The 16,640-nt window shown below is 39.9% G+C and overlaps 1 protein-coding gene across 1 annotated transcript in view; it reads right to left on the bottom strand.

Annotated features, from left to right (window-relative positions):
- PNPT1 (polyribonucleotide nucleotidyltransferase 1) overlaps positions 1-16,640 on the bottom strand; it is a 1,644,852-nt gene that overhangs the window by 1,309,980 nt on the left and 318,232 nt on the right. Inside the window, exon 10 of the mRNA XM_044055211.1 lies at positions 8,025-8,076. Coding sequence (XP_043911146.1) covers positions 8,025-8,076 — 52 coding nt within the window. The remainder of the gene's footprint in view (positions 1-8,024; positions 8,077-16,640) is intronic.

Below are 16,640 nucleotides of genomic sequence, written 5' to 3'. Positions count from 1 at the left end.
AAGCCTGCCCTGGATTTATAGTAGAGTGGCAGATGACAATGCTTTGTAAAGGTGTGCACTTAACTCCAAGTAGCCGCCTCTAAAATGTCTGTGGTTGGAACTCCCGTGAGAAAGGCTGCTGAGGTGGCTGCAGCTCTGGTGGAATGAGGCCTAATGCCCTTAGGCACTGGCTCTCCATGGTGTAAGTAGCAGAAACGAATGAAGTGGCCTAACCATTTAGATATAGTCTGCTTTGAGACAGGCCTTCCTTGTCATCCTGCAACATATGCCACTAATAATTGCCCTGTCTTCCTGAAAGCTTTGGTTCTGTCCAAGTAGAATCTAAGCTGTCTGTGTACGTCCAAAGAATGCAGAATTCTCTCCCCCTTGTTCTGTGGATTTGGGTAAACGGTTGGCAGATGGATGGCTTGATTAAGAGCCACACTGGACACTACTTTAGGCATAAATGTTGGGTTTGCCCCCAGGATGACCCTGTCTGGATGAAAAATTATGAAAGGTTCCACAGCCATGAGTGCCTGTAGCTCTGAAACTCGTCTTGCAGAAGTAATTGCTAAGAGCAGAGCTGTTTTCCACGATAAAAACTTCATATCAGCAGTAGCAGCTGGCTCAAAAGGAGGCAGGGTGAGCTTTTCCAAGACATAGTTGAGGTCCCATGCAAGTATTGGTAGTCTCCTTGGGGGCCTGAAAATTTTTGGCTCCTCTGAGGTACTGTCTTAATAAAGGGTGAGAAAAAAGTGGTGGCTCTGTATTGTAATGAGCCGAAATGGCAGAGGCATGAATTTTTATTGATGAAAAAGATAGGCCTTTGTCCAGCATCTCAGTTACGTATTGCAAAATCTGAGGAATATTTGGTACCGCTGTATCAGTTCCTTGTGCCTGGTTCCAGGCACAGAATCTCTTCCATTTTCCAGCATAAGACTTTCTAGTACTCGGCCTTCTGGCTTCCAGAATGACATCCATCACAGCTTTACTGAGAGATGTTTTTTGTGTGACTACATATTTCGCCATGCTGCCAAGTTTAATGTCCTGAGTTGGCTGTGCATGATCTGATTGTCTTGCTGGGACAGTAGTCGAGGTATTTGAGGTAAGGACCAAGTTGGGTATAGAGATACGTTTCTTAGTATTGGATACCAGTACTGGCATGGCAAGTCTGGGGCAATCAGTATCATCTTTGGCTTCTCCTGTCTGACCTTTAGCAGCACCTTGGAGATGAGAGGCAATGGCGGAAAGGCATATACTGATAGGTTTTTCCAGCTGAAAGATAGGGTGTCCACTTTCCATGCTGGAAGATAGGGTGTCCACTTTCCATGCTTGTCTGTGGTAAGTCCTTGTGCAGAATCTTTTTAGTTGGTAATTGAGAGGGTAGGCAAAAAGATCTATGTCTGGGCATCCCCATTTCCTTGTTATCATGCTAAAGACTTGTGGATCCAGCTTCTACTCGTGGGGATCCATGAGGTTTCTGCTTAGTTCGTCTGCCAGAGAAAAGGAAAAGAGGTTGGCATAATGGTTAAGGTGTTTACCTTACAGACACAAGGTTCAAGGTTTGATTCTCACGTTGGGTAATTGGCTAGGCTTAAAATGGCCCACAAAGGTATTTAGCCTAGTAATAATCTATGAACCTATGGATCTATGAACCTATTATTCCTTTCCTGGCAGGAATTGTGCCTGCAGATGTACTTGGTAGGTCAAAGCTGCGTCCCACAAGGTCAAGGTTAGTCTGCAAAGGGGGTAAGAATGTGTGCCCCCCTACTTGTTTCTATACGACATGACCATGGTATTGTCTGTCTTTATCAGTAGTTGTCCCGGATGCAGTAGGTCTTTGAAGGCTGTCAGGGCATTTTGAACAGCTAACATCTCTTTTTGATTGATATGTAGATGCATTTGATTTGAGGACCATGTGCCCTGAATGCATCTTCCTGCCATGTGGGCTCCCCAGGCATAGTCTGATGCATCCGTTGTTAGTGTCTGCCTGGCTGGAGGTAATGTGAATGGCTGTCCCTTGTTCTGGTGACAAGCCTTTGCCCACCATCAAAACTCCTGCTGCAAGCAGGGAATGAGAGTAATGACCGTTTCCAGGCTGTGGCAATGCTGAGTCCAAACACTTTTTAGGTACCATTGAAGTTTCCTCATATGCAGTCTTGCATATGGAATTAGTAGGATGCAGGATGCCATTTAGCCCAAAGCCTGCACAATTTTTCTTGCAGATAACTGGGCCTTAGTTGCCATCATTTTGAAATAGGTAGTCAGTTGCCTTTGTTTGTCTGGCGTGAGATAAGCCATCTGGGCAGTTGTATTCAAGCTTGCACCCAGGAATATTATCTCTTGTGAGGGTACTAGTTTTGATTTCTTTTTATTAACTGTGTATGCCTCTTTTAGGTCTAAAGTCACAAGCCAAGCATTCTTGCCCAGCATGGGCAGAAGCTGCTGCAAAGTCAACATTTTGAATTTTGGAATATCCAGGAAAGTGCTCAAAATAGATTGGTCCAGTATCGGCCTCCAGTCCTTGTCCTTTCTGGGTACCAAGAACAGCCTTGAGTAAAATCCTTGTCCCTGCTCTTGCTGTGGTACTTGTTGAGTGGCCCTCATGTCCATGAGGGATGATACTTGTTTTTGTACCTCTGCCCACTGATTTTTTGGCAGATCTGGCCAGCTGTTTGCCTTTGGTAGAGTATGGAAGTGGAACTTGTAGCCTTGTGACACTATGTTTAGAACCCACTTGTCCTGGGTTATGATGTGCCAATTTTGAGCAAAAAGTGCTACTTTTCCCCAAAAGGGTGCTGCCAGAAGATACGTTCTTGGTGCCGGCAGGGGGAAGTCATTGGGACTGTTTTTTGTATGTTTGTGATCTATCTTCTCCAGCTTTGGAGGTTGATGCACCCCATTGCTTGGGCCTGTAAGGACCTTGCACCTGGGATCTGCCCCTTTGAGATCTGTCTGACACAGGAAAGGACCAATTCTTTGTAGGCCAGTGTCTACTAAACCTGGGTGGCTGTACCTGTAAAAAATCTTTGACAGTTTGCATAGATTTAGCTTTGTCCTCCATTTTCTTTAACACCTCTTCTGCCTTAACACCAAACAAAGTATCATGCTGTAAAGGTGCATCTAGTAATTTAACTTTAACATGATCAGGCAGATTTTGTTCCTTTAACAAAGCATGCCTCCTAATTACAGAACTCGTAACTGCGGCCCTGCAGGAGGCCTCTAAAGAATCAAAACCACATTGCAAAGTATGTTTTCCAACTTGTTCTGCTGCATACAATAAATCCTGCATTTCCTTGTTTTCTGCACATTCAAAATTTAACAACATTTTCTGTTTAAGCAATCCCATGACATGTTGCTGATACTTAAGCATATGAAATTGACAGTTTAAGGCCATTACTGCCAAAGTTGCAAAGGTGTAAACCTTTTTTCTCCATTTATCCAGTGCCCTTGAATCTCTGTCAGAGGGGGGGTTGGGTTTTTTGCAGTGGAAGCCTTAACCCCGTTTGGACCCTGTGATATAGTTTCTGGGTCAGCAACAAGGTTTTTAAAAAGAAATTTGTGAGAGTCAGGAACCCTGTAATATCTGTCAGGCTTAACAGGAGCTGGAGGTAAGGAGTCAGGGGTCAGACTAGACACCGAAAACACATCATCTACAATGTCTAACACAGGTGGAATGGCTAGAGGCCTGTGCTGAGGTAGTAATAGCCTCTTTTTAGATTCTGAAAAATCTTGGCTCTCCCAGTGGAAATGTTCCCTCATGGTGTGCAAGGTCTCCCCAAAGGAATAGTCCTCAGGAGGAGATGCTGAAGGTATAGATTCTTCAGCATCAGAATCCTCATGGGGGGAAGAGAACAATCATGTTCAGAAGAGGAATCAGAAGAAATAGAGACCTGATCTGAAGATTCATAGTCAGTGTCTTGCCTAGGCCTCTTATCAGGAGGGGGATGGGAACCCTTGATCAAGGTAATCAAGTCTTCGGCCATTTTCAGCATCTGTTTTTTGGCCATAGAGGACTGTCCTTGTGGCTCTCGACTTTGTTTCCTTGCTTTAGAAGGCGCTTTAGTCTTTGCCTTTGAAGCTGAAGTCGTTTTAATGTGAAGATGTTTAGGTCTGAATACACCCTCAGAAGCCGGTACCTGCTCAGCGGCTCTGGACCCATCAGAGGGATTAGCGTCCGAGGCTCCAATACCTTGAGTATCCAGCGGCAAGGCCGACTCCACGTGGGAGTCAGTAGCGGCCTGTGACTCTAAAGTAGCAGCCGTCAGGGGCTGCGAAAGTGCCTCACTGAGAACCGGCGAATGGCTTAGGAAAAGCTTCGTCGTCAGTTTTGGGCCTCGGTTGTTTTTCTCTATCCTTTTCTTTGCGTTTTTTGTAAACTCCGGTAGTCGGATGGCTGACATTTCAGGGTAATTAAATTGGCATCCAAAAAAAGTTTAAAGCAAAATCATTCCGACTCTTAATAGTGCATTGGTTAAATCTAGCACAAAACCGACAACCAGAAACATTGTGATCAGGGCCTAGGCAAGGAATACAGCAAGAATGAAAATCCTTATGAAGTATTTGCTTCCCACGAGAAATACAGTTATTAACTTTTTCTGACATCGGTCTGGAGCAAGAAAAAAGTTTCCCCAATGGGGTACGTAGCTTTATTGAAGACTTCGGATCTGAAACTCAAATACGAAAATCTCAGGAGTCGGCCGACCAGCACTTGTGAACTTGCTTCTGCTTCGGGCACCACGTGGCAAGAAAGACTCAAGAGAATGGCGTTGGCTGCTTATTTTATACCAGACGACCTGCCATCAGGGAAGGGGAGACAGCAGCCGACGCAGGATGCAAGACTTTGGAATTCAGGCAGGCTGAGGGCAACCTGCCAGCAGGATTACCCAAATGTAATGACTGCAACAGTGAAACACACAGAACATATGCGAGCTTCAGAATTTCAAACAAATACTGCACTCTTGTAATGCTGATGACTAATGCTAATGACTGATGCTACTGGACTTACACTCAAGTCTCACTCAAACAGCACCTCAGACATACGCATATGCACGTGCGCGCGCGCACACACACACACACACACACACACACACACACACATATATATATATATATATATATATATATATATATACATACATACATATTTGAACAGAATGGTACAAAATCTTAAAGGGTACTGAGCTGCATGTACAGAAAACAGTGTGAACATCAGGAAGTAATACACCCAAAAATAGATTTAGTTAGCAATGTGATATTTACTCACTTTGCTGAGAGACAGCTTGAAGAAAATAATTCTAACAAAAAAAAATTGTGACTCAAAATCTGCCAGAAGATTCCTTTGTGTTGTGCATTTATAGATCCAAGATGTTTTGATTCATAGAAATTCCAAGGCCACTGACTCTTATGACAAATTCATGCTCTGCCAATACCTTCCCTCAGGCTGCACTTCCTTTCTCCAGAAAGATCATACTAGTCAATCCCAGAGTAAATTTGTGGATGCCCATCCACTCATCTAGTTTATTTTTAAAGTAAGACAGTGAGTCACATGCAGGGGAAATTTATTCTAGATGTTCGGGAGGCACCGGGTTACAAAGCTGTCCCTCCAACAGTGTTTTATTTATCTGCTGATAGAAGATTTAGGATCCTGGTTATAGTACAGGTGGATATACTAGACATGCACAGAAATACGAGTTCCAGGACAATCGGGGTTCCAACGGCACAATAAGAGAGACAGACATCTCCCTTTAAAAGTCTATAAGCCAGAGAATTAAAGGATAGTGATTCTAGTCTCTCGTGCTAGCTCAGGGACTTAAGGCCAGAGATCTTTTTCCATCAGGAACCTTTGGGGTTTTTGTAATTGTCTGATACTTTTAGGAAGATGCACCCAAGGATGGTGGGTGGGGAGTTGTACTCAATAACTGGCCTGATCAATGCCGAGCATAAGCGGGTGATGACCTCTTTAGAACTTGATGACATTCTTTTAGCAATCAGTTCGGCTAAGTAAAAGGACTGCCTGACAGCCACTGTCACATGATGGTGAAAAGATAGGGAACTCTCAGCCCAGTTATCTAGGTCCTTGTATGATGAGGGGAAAGAATGTCTATAAAAAATAATGATACTACACTTTTTAGCATTTAGTTTGAGTCCATGTTCGTACACCAAGAACTTATTAGAGAGACTTCATTCTGGAGGGTATGGGTTTCATAGGGTAGCATAACAACAATCCCAGTTTGCAAGCATCTGCTAGCCATAGGTCTTGGCTCTCTGCTTGGAGATCTGCAAATTAAATACCAAAATGGACATTTCTCCAGCACTGAGTTCTGAGGGACACTACCGGTCAACTTTCATACTTTCTTATGAGGCAGTTGCAACTCGCACTGTGTGGTTTCTGCCTTTCAGCTAGTTTACTATCCAACGTTCTACATTAGTTGTTTTTAAAGCATTTAGCTTTTATATGATGTCAGCATGGTGAATGGTGTCGAACGCCTTCTACTCTTCACAAAGCCAAACTGTTGGGGGTCAAGTCTAACATTATTCTAGGTTACATGGCTTTGCAGAGGAGGCTTTTAAGACCGAAAGGAATGCAATTACCCAGATCAACCTTTATGGAGAAGGCATCAACAATTCAGTATGTTACTCACTAAGGATTGTTCCCTGTCAAGGTTTTAAAATTCAGGGAGAAAGGAAGAGATCCTGTTCAGCTGCCATACACCAGCAGAACAACTACAGGAGTTTCTACTTCAGAGAAACAAAAAACATTTTAAGCAGAGGAAGGATAGTTATCCTTAAAAAAAAAAAATCTACCCATCTGTTGTTTTTCTAACAAGTACCAGACACATTTTGTGCAAGTTCAAAGTCCCCAGTTATTCCAGCTTCCAGATTATTCACTGTTGGACTGTTCCAGGCCTTTCATACTTTTATAATTAAAGCATTATGTTTTTTGCTAATGTCCCTAGCTCCCCTTCTTCACAAATTAAACATAAAAGAAGGGCAAATAAATCATGGGGCCCTTATACTCCCTCTTAGCAACAAGAAACTACTTAGCACACGTCTGTCATCTGTCAGTCCTATCCATCCTCTTCAAACTTCACAAGGTATAATTAAGTACAGCTGGCTGGGGTAAAGAAAAGAGGAATGTCTCATTTTAATACCATTCCGTGCTACCACTCATTTCACGAAACTCATCCTTTTTGTATCCATTCTCTACTCCCATTATTTATTTAGCCAGTGAGCAGTACAGCAGTCTAATATGTACATGTTAAAGGTTGAAGTCTGGTCCACCAGTGCAGTGATGAGTCAACAGACTGCACCATCAATGACTTGCACTCAACTAAAGGATCTAGCACCAGACGGATGGATGGAGGAAAGATAGATTGAGCAGTTGTACTCTAGGTCTTCTTCCATGAGGGAAAGTAGCAGGGATTATCCCTGTCCCCAGAGGTATCTCATGGAGATCAGCAATTTACACTAGGTATACTTTAAGCTAAGCTTGATAGGATATCTTGCTGGCTTAGTGTGACTGATTGGCAGCACATACCTGGTTTGTGAAGTGAAATGTCTGCTAGTAATTTACACCCTCAGGTCACATATGTAATAGCGACTGAAAAAAATCTTAACCCTTAATATGTAACAACAGCCTTGACAGCAGACTCTTCACATATGGATGGATGGCTCCATAAAGATGGAGACAAAAGAAGGCACTCACTCCTCCCACAAAATGTGGGGTACACCAGCCAGTCTTACGAGGAGAAAAATGGGTAGACTCTTATGCTCAGAGGTATCGCAGAGAGAAAAATAAAATACAAGAAAAAGTTACAGTTTCTGTGGGCTGAAAGTCTAATGGGAAAAGGGGCACATTGAAAAGTAGAAAGTCTGGCAGTCACAGAAAGGATATTAGTGAAACTCAGTGTGAAATATACACCAAGGTCAAATTGCAGATAAAAAGGTCTTACCAACTCTGATGTAAACCACATTTACAAAAAGGTTTCCTTCTGAACAACAGTGTGTCCATTATTACTATGTCAAATACAAAAAACACATACCTTGTCATGGCTGAAGTCTGTAAATACTGCATATATTTTCTCAGCTGCAAGCCTGCGAACCACAACAAAAAATAAGCAAGGTAAAATGTTTTCCTTTCAGAATGAAACAGGATTATACTTAAATTTAGTGTCTAGATCACAACACTGACTATAATCACAAGCTTGGTGAAACAATTTTGTATTTTTGTCCTACAGCTCTCCTAATGTCAAGGCTAACAGAGCACTACAGAGGAGTCCAAATTCATTTTCCATTCCATATTACAAATCTAGTATAACTAAGCAAAATCTTGCAGGGAGTGGCTTCTTCTCTGTAGAGGGAATTAATAAAGCACATGCAACGTTTTCTCTCTCTCTGCAGGATTGATTCAGTGGCTCCCTTTCCTGTACCCAATTGTCCCATTTGTTCCACCATCATGGCAAGAACCCTCTGGTCCATGTGCTTCTGGTGGAGGCAAGAGTCAGATGTTAGGGAGCAGGCCAGTCTGTTGATCCTGCAGATCTGTCCTATCCCCACAGTCTCAGCAACTTGTGTGTTCCATGATCCAATGGTTTATCCAGTTTGAACTGTATGCTAGCTCGCCCTTAAGGGGAAAGTGCATGTTCCCAATGACTCATGTCCAACTTCCTACCTAAGCAGCTCACCACAGTCTACTATGGGCATGCTATGCTCCTTGCTGTGGGTATTACCAATATAGTAAGCTAAAAGTGTCCCTGGGCCACGTCTAAAAAGGATTCATGTTTATCAGTGATCTACCACTTAAGAAATACAAATAAAATAAGTTGCTCAAGGGAGGTGCAAGCTCACTACCACTCACAGCCATCTTCCTGGATAAGCAGCTCACCACTAGATAGCATGAGTATTCTAGGCTGCCTGCTATGAACAATAAAACTGCACATCTGCAGTGTTTTCTGAAACGTGGTATGCCAAGCTACCTCCCCCTCAGGATGGGTGAGATAATATCTGCCACTGCCTGGTTCTTCCAGTGCCTATGCCACTAGAAAAATACAGGTTCTGGGGTGCAATCAGGGCTTTATCTTTCTAAGTCAAGGGGCCAAGCACTTGCATGCAAAATTGTTGAACATAAAACTCAGCTGCAGAATAAATTAACACAAAATATGGAACTTCAAAGTTCTTTTTTTTCCCTACAACCCTTGAAAATACAAGCTAACACAGAAGTATATTTATGTGAGAATACTCAGCATAAAGCAATGACACATTCATACCACTCAATTGTACCTCATTACAAGGAAAGTTCCTCATTTGAGGTCTCAAAAAGTTCTGTTCCTTGATGTTTCACATTGAAAGCATCTGTCACAGTCATTGTAAGGATGTTTTTTAACCGATATCCACAATAAAGATAATTAAATCATATTACTTTATCAAAAAAACTTTTTATAAGCAAAAATAGCACAGTTTAACCATCCTATGAGTTTCCTAGGTGAAGTTGTTAGCAAGCTGTTAGCAAATGTTCCACATTTTGCCCATCTATTCCATGTTATAAGATGAAATGTTCCTCATTTTGGAGATGGAATGTTGAGAGCTATGGACACATTCTTACTGCAAAAGTTGATCTACAATGGTCCCTCCATAATAGGTTCCATGGCTGGGTTTATCCTCTTCACCATCACAATTCAGCACTTTTTTTCTCAGTAGATCCTGTGCTCATGGGTATGCACACTTAGTGCTGGCAAACTACAATATCACACACTGACTACATAAAAGTACCTAGACCCTAAGCCCCCTAATTAATTCCCAACAGCCACTGTTCATACTTCCTGCAAATCAAAGGTTAAGGAAGATTTAACACCAACACTAGCAAGCAACATACAAGCACATACCAGAATTTCTACAGACAACGCAGACTGGATGGACTGCCAACACAAAAGGGGACCAGTGTTAGGGTAAATGTAAACTATTAAAGAGGGTCTCCTTGCACTTAACTGATACAGTAAAAATATCTTTTACATCTGACATCAAAGCCCCCTTGATAGTCGCATGGTTTGACTGACTTCCACATGTTAAACCACAGGGGCAGAAGTTAAAGGACAATACAAGGACCAGTGTCCAGACAACTGATTCTAGAAGTATAGTGCTATATACAGGACATACAGCTTTAATGCAATAAAGCTAGTCAACGAACGTTACATATATTGAGGTATATTTACCTCCTCACACTGAATATCCATCTCAAGAAAGTTGCAACACATCCTGTTTTTTTATTTTATTTTTATTCAGCACTGAAACACTACACGGGGTTTAGGAAAATACATCTGCCAGAATATAAGAAGCACATCTGCAAAACTGAAGAAATATCCAAACAAAAATGGAACTGCTCACTAGATAAAGATGAATGCATCCAAAAAGAAAAGAAAATCCATGTAGCAGAACACTAAAGTCACCGAATAAGTAAAAACAGGTTGAATATATCACACAAGCTAGAATGCTTTCTGTCAAAGTTCATCAGGTACAAAACAGATTAATTAAAAGAGGAAGTTATATAAATAACCTTAAGGCAATCGTGTCCAAGGTACATTGTTTCCACTGGTTAAAAATATGTCAGTCAAGTAAACCGTGTTGCATTTAAAGACGTAGACTACGTTTCTTTAAAACAGGCTTCAGTGAATTGTGCTCATTTAAGCCTGGAAAATGATCTGCATGAAATAAATTTATAAAGTTATATTCAGTAATTTCTGTCCTTAGGTTAATGTCACTTCCTCCGCTGTTACGAATAATAAGTCCTAGCGCCATGAAGTTAAAAACAAATATGTTGAATCATTGTTTAAAATGTGTTTATATGATGCATTGGTTTGTACCTTTCTCCTAATATCCGATAGATGGTTACCAATACGTTCTTTAAATTTCTTGTCAGTTTTACCTATGTAGAAAGAAATGAAGGCTTAACATTTAGTATACCATGTGTTGGGAATCACAGTCAAAACAGTTCATCACTGAAAATGTTCTGTCAAGTGTCAGGTGCTTAAAATATCTCTATGTATTTACAATAGGTACACTTATGACCTGGAAATGTGCCCAACCTGGAACTAATTCTAACATTACTACGTGTATCCATTTCTCTATAACATAATAAGCTCTTTAAATTATGTAACCTTCTACAACCAAAGGAGGGTACTGTGGGTATTAGCTTACAAACATCTTCTGAAGTAGTTACGATCTGCCAAAGTTTTTTTTTAATAATTTTGTTTACATAAATGGAATGTCTATTGTAGTTCATGTATCTTAAAATTAATTTTTATGGGAACATACATCAGATTTCTTCATATTACATCCCTTCTCACTAAAAACAGCAGCAGACCATGAGTCATGCCCCTGTTCAATTTGTGTGGAACAATCATAACCTCTAATTTCAAATTCAGCATCTAGATTTAAAACTTGTTCTAAGAGGTCTGCATTGTCAGTATTAAGTCATGCAATTCTCGTCATTTTGCCATTTGAGATGTTCCTGAATATTTACTTTCAAGAGTTTGAATATCTGGAAGTACAGAAGTAGAATTCACAGTAAATACTGCTTAACTGCAAAACCCTGGAAATTCCATGTTGCAATGAAATTTGGTTGAAAACTGGACATCTTGGATTCAGAAATGTGATTTACTTCTCATTATACCATGACTCCCCCATTAATATTCCTAACCGTGCACGCTGATTGGTCAGCGTGCACATTGTAAATCGACTCATACTATTGGAAAAAGGTCCGGTCACCCGGACTTTTTCCATTAGTATAAGTCTTTTTTAAAACACTGTCTCGCTATGTTAAAGGAGTTTAACATAGCGACACAGGTTTAAAAAAAGCGGAGATCTCCGTTGCTTTTAAACTGTCTCGCTATGTTAAACTCCTTTAACATAGCGACTAATAGTAAAAAGCAATGGAGATTTGCTTTCTCCGTTGCTTTTTTAAACCTGTCGCTATGTTAAATGGGTTTAACATAGCGAGACAGCTAAATAAGCAACGGAGATCTGTTATTTTAAAGCTGTCGCTATGTTAAACCCTTTAACATAGCGAAACAGTTTAAAAGCAACGGAGATCTTGCTTTCTCCGTTGCTTTTTTCAAAACTGTCTCACTATGTTAAACCCATTTAACATAGCGAAACAGTAAAAAGCAACGGAGATCTTGCTTTCTCCGTTGCTTTTGCCCACAGCTCTGATGTACTGCGTAGGCATGCGCAGTACATTAGAACTTCCGCGGAATACCAGACAGCTGCAGAAGGGCAGCAAGGTGGCATTATACAATGCCATTATTTAAGAAAAGTAATTATTTTTTTCTTAAATAATGTCATTATATAATAGCAATAACCCACTTCTGGGTGTGGGTAATGCTGGATTTACCCACGGTTGGCTTTGTTTGGTAAATCCAGCATTACCCACACCCAGGGGTGGGTTATTGCTATATTATAAATGCCTACTCCAACATGCTTAAAAAAACACAATGTGCAATATTCCCACCTTCCAGGGGGAAAAAGCCATACATTTTCAGTTTCCTTAAAGATAAAGCAGCAGCACTTCAAGCAGAAAAACTGGAAATTATTTTAAGTCCAGAAATGATTCGCCATTTATTATATTATTTGTTAAACTTTCTGCTGCTGTAAAGAACAGACACAACAGTTAAAGAACAAAGCCAAAGACAGAGTTTTGTGAGTTGCATCAATAACAAAGAGAATCATTTATGGTATTAAAAAAAGATAAAACAAGGGCATGCTTTTAACAGAAATAGACAGTACATTATCGATAACATATGGGGACAAGTTGTCATAATGGTTAAGGTCTTTACCACACTAATGTAAGATACAAGGTTTGATTCTGACCTCTAGTTAATGGTTAAGCTTTGGGGGGGATTGGTATAATGGTTAAGGTGTTTACCTCACCCACACCACTGAAAGGGAAATTGGTTAGGTTTAAAATGGCAATAACAGCAGCTTGCATACTACTCTCCTATGAATAAAAAAAAAAAGAAAGCTGTGGATGTGTAGGGAAACTACTACTGTACTGTTAAAACAATTACATAAAGGAAATGATGTGTGCAAAATAACATGTTAGCCAAATAAACATGCAAAAATGAGAAATAAAGTCAGGGTGTGTTACAACAGCAATGGATCTGAAAAAGAAAGTCAAGAAGCATTGTACCATAACAGAGGATCCAAAGTGGAGAACAGAGAAGTGCTCACATTATTACAATTCAAGCTTGGTTGGGAGGGTGGCCTAATGGTTAAAGTGTTTGCCTTATAAACACAAGGTGCAGGGTTTGAGTCTCCCAAGGGATAATTGGCTAGGCTTAAAATGGCTCGCAAGGGCAGTTAGCTTAGTACTAATCTATGAACCTATGCAATAGGCCTGAAAGGAAACACTGTCCAGCATTTGATCAGGCCTGCCAAATCTGTGATGCAAAAAGACATTTCGCAAAGATAAGGAGCTGCTTGAACTCATGGTACGTCTATAAATCTTTTCCACTTCCAGGTTATGATGGGCAAAAAAAGCAGACACAGGCAGGCACGCTGACTATGGAATAACTTAATGCACAAATAATAAAAGTGTATGACACAAGTCAGGATCGATAGCAAGCTAAATTAATGCAGTAGAAGGAACTGCTTTGCTAAAAGTTAGTTATTTCTGCTTTGACACAGACACACAGCCCTGGTGAGTGGAAAGCTTCCTAACAGCTTTAGTAACTTCTGAAACCCCGAATGATCTGGTTTGAAAAAGGGATTTACATCAAGAGCCAGAAAATAGACTGGAGTGTGCTTTTTACCACAACAAAGGGCCATGACTGCCTAGGATTGGGAGAGTTTCTTATACTGCAAGCAACCTCTATGCCATTCTGACCACCTGAAGAATATCAGATTTAATTATGATGTTTTGTCCTGAACCTCATGATCAGGAAAATAAGTGAGAATAGTAAGAAGGTAAACTAAAATCTCCCATACAGTGGGATTGAGAATGCATTCACTGTTATCCCTATTGCAGTGGCGGCTGGTGACCTCAAATCAAAGGGGGGCTGCAGGGGATAGCTGAATGGGTGGGGTCAATAGGAAGAGGTGCGGCCAACTAGAAAGGGGAGGAGCTATGCTCAAAACCACAAAAACTAACTTTAATTAAATATGCTGCCCTGGGTGCCAAACCCTCATTATGAGAGTCCAATCAAGACAAATGAAGTGTAAAAGAATAAAAATATTTAAATGCATTGGCTGCATGACAGCTTACTTAATATCTAGATGGTAGCAAAAATGTTGTAAGGCATGAAAAATTGAATTACTTTTTAAATACATTACGGGAATGCCAGTCAAAATCAAGTATAAGAAAAACAAGGAGCACTCAACTCAAACTACTTCTCCTTGCACTGCAGTTCTAATTATAATTTATATTCAGCTTTATTAAAGCACCTTGCACTGCAGTTCTATATAATTAATTTATATTCAGCTTTATTAAACAACCAAGTAACATGCTGAAAGTAGCAATCTCTGTGATGCCCTCACTTGTAAAAATGTTTCTTATCCAAAACAGACCTGCTGCCTGACAACTATCTACTTGTTTCATGGGGAAAACACGATCAAAGTAAAAATGAAAAGCAAACAAGAAACAAGCTCAAGATACATTGCTTAAATTATTACTGTACAGGTTATGGACCACACATGAATGGCATTCTGTTTAGATTACTGGTAAAGCCCTCAGAGATCACTAGAAGTCTCCAACAAGTATAATGAGCTTCTTAAAATAATGTAATCCTGTCCTTTACTACAAATACTGTCATATGCATTTCAATATCCAATGTTTATGCATTATCTAGTTAAGTATTCTCTGCATGGCAACAACAGAAAGGCTTCGATGTTGGCAAGTCTTTAACAGTATGCTTATTAAAGCTTACTTGCATGTTATGATCTCAGACAAGCTTACTTGATGGTCATTAAAGCATTGCTACTTAAAACACAGAGCAACAGGCACTTTGAGTAATAAGCATAAATCAACAGTACAAAAATATGACAGAAACCAGACCATTCTGCAAAATCGAACAGATGAAAAGCCACTGTAGTACTTGTGTCTACCTTGTATGGGGGGATACGCTGCACATTTACACTGCATAACTGATCCTTGCTTTGCTTGGACACATCTAGACTCACTACATGGGGGAGTGGGGTGCTGCAACAAGTATGTCACAATTTGAAATGTCTCTGGCTGACGGTGATTGGCCCTAACACATTTGTCATACCTCTCACCCTCAGGGCAAGAAATCTGGGCAAAGCCATACATAGAAGTGGGACAAAGGCCCAAAAATAAGGACAATTTTTAAATATTGTTCTTATAAACTTAGAAAAATAATAGAAGAGGTCTTGCATTAGTATGAATTTTTTGAAGGCTATGAAATCTGAAACTCAAATGTCTGTCATTATTTTCTAACTTCAGTCTTTAATGATTTACCACTAATTTGCCACAAAAAAACACAATTTTATGAAAAATGAACCAAAAATGTGATGCAACAATATAAAATAGCCACACAATACAGCTGGGAACCTGTCAAAGAAGGGACACTTTAATATTAGTACAATAGTAATGCTAACTTGAGCAGCTGACAAAATAAAAGAGTCTAAATGCATTTCTGAAATAAAAGTAATCTATAACTCTGATTATTACAGTTATTTCTTAATTGTAAACCCTCCATGTTTTCTTCCAAAATTGCTATTTTGCAGAGGGATTATTAGGGGAAGAGCAACATTTTGAGCCAAATTCAGGGACAGTTGAGAGGTGTGGCTATGCCTAATTCTATAAAGCAATTTGCATGTACCTCTCAACCTGTTAATGTAATAAATCTGGACAAGGCCAAATATATTGGGGGAGCATATAAACAGTACTAAAAATTGCTCTTGTATAAACTGGGACAGTTGATAGAACAAGTCTTACTTTAGCATGCATTTTTCTGTAGGTTATGAAGTCTGAAACTAGTGTGTCATTATTTAGTGACTTAATTCCTAAATGATTTGCCAGAAAACCACAAATTTTATGAGGAACAAACCAAAAATAAGAAGCAAAAAACCTATTCATTCTTTGAAAATCCCTTCCCCCTCACAAAACCATGGTCGAATGGAGCCTCCCCCTGCAGCCATTCCAATGATTCATTACTTTGCTATTTCACTCCATTTACCATAAACACTAATGTGCATATTGATTTACTTCTATGATGATTTGAACTTCATTTGAAAGTTTTATTTTGCATTTTACAGCACAAACACTAAGACATCTGCTAAACAAACTTGACATTAAAACTTCTCTGCCCTTGAAACTCACATTCATTGAAACAACATTAAAACCCACATTCAAAGAAAATACATTTTACCTGTGACAGATAAAAATTAATTCTGGGCTGTTTTCAAATCATAGGCCCCTTGCATATGAAACATACATGTGCTCTTTGATACACCTTCCTATTGCTTTGAACATTTTTCCAGTAAACAATGAAACAAAACTGCCCAATTCAGAACATTTCCATCATAAAAGTCTACTCAAACTTCTACAGTCCACTATTATCAGTAAATATGCACAATTCTACAGTCCACCATTATCAGTAAATATGCACAATCTCTGAAGTAGTAAAAAAGTAATCTAAATAATTCCA

The sequence above is a fragment of the Protopterus annectens genome, chromosome 1.part2 (assembly GCF_019279795.1).
Source record: "Protopterus annectens isolate FY-2018-M chromosome 1.part2, PAN1.0, whole genome shotgun sequence".
Taxonomy (NCBI): Eukaryota; Metazoa; Chordata; order Ceratodontiformes; family Protopteridae; genus Protopterus; species Protopterus annectens.
This window is presented reverse-complemented; position numbering and strand designations above follow the sequence as displayed.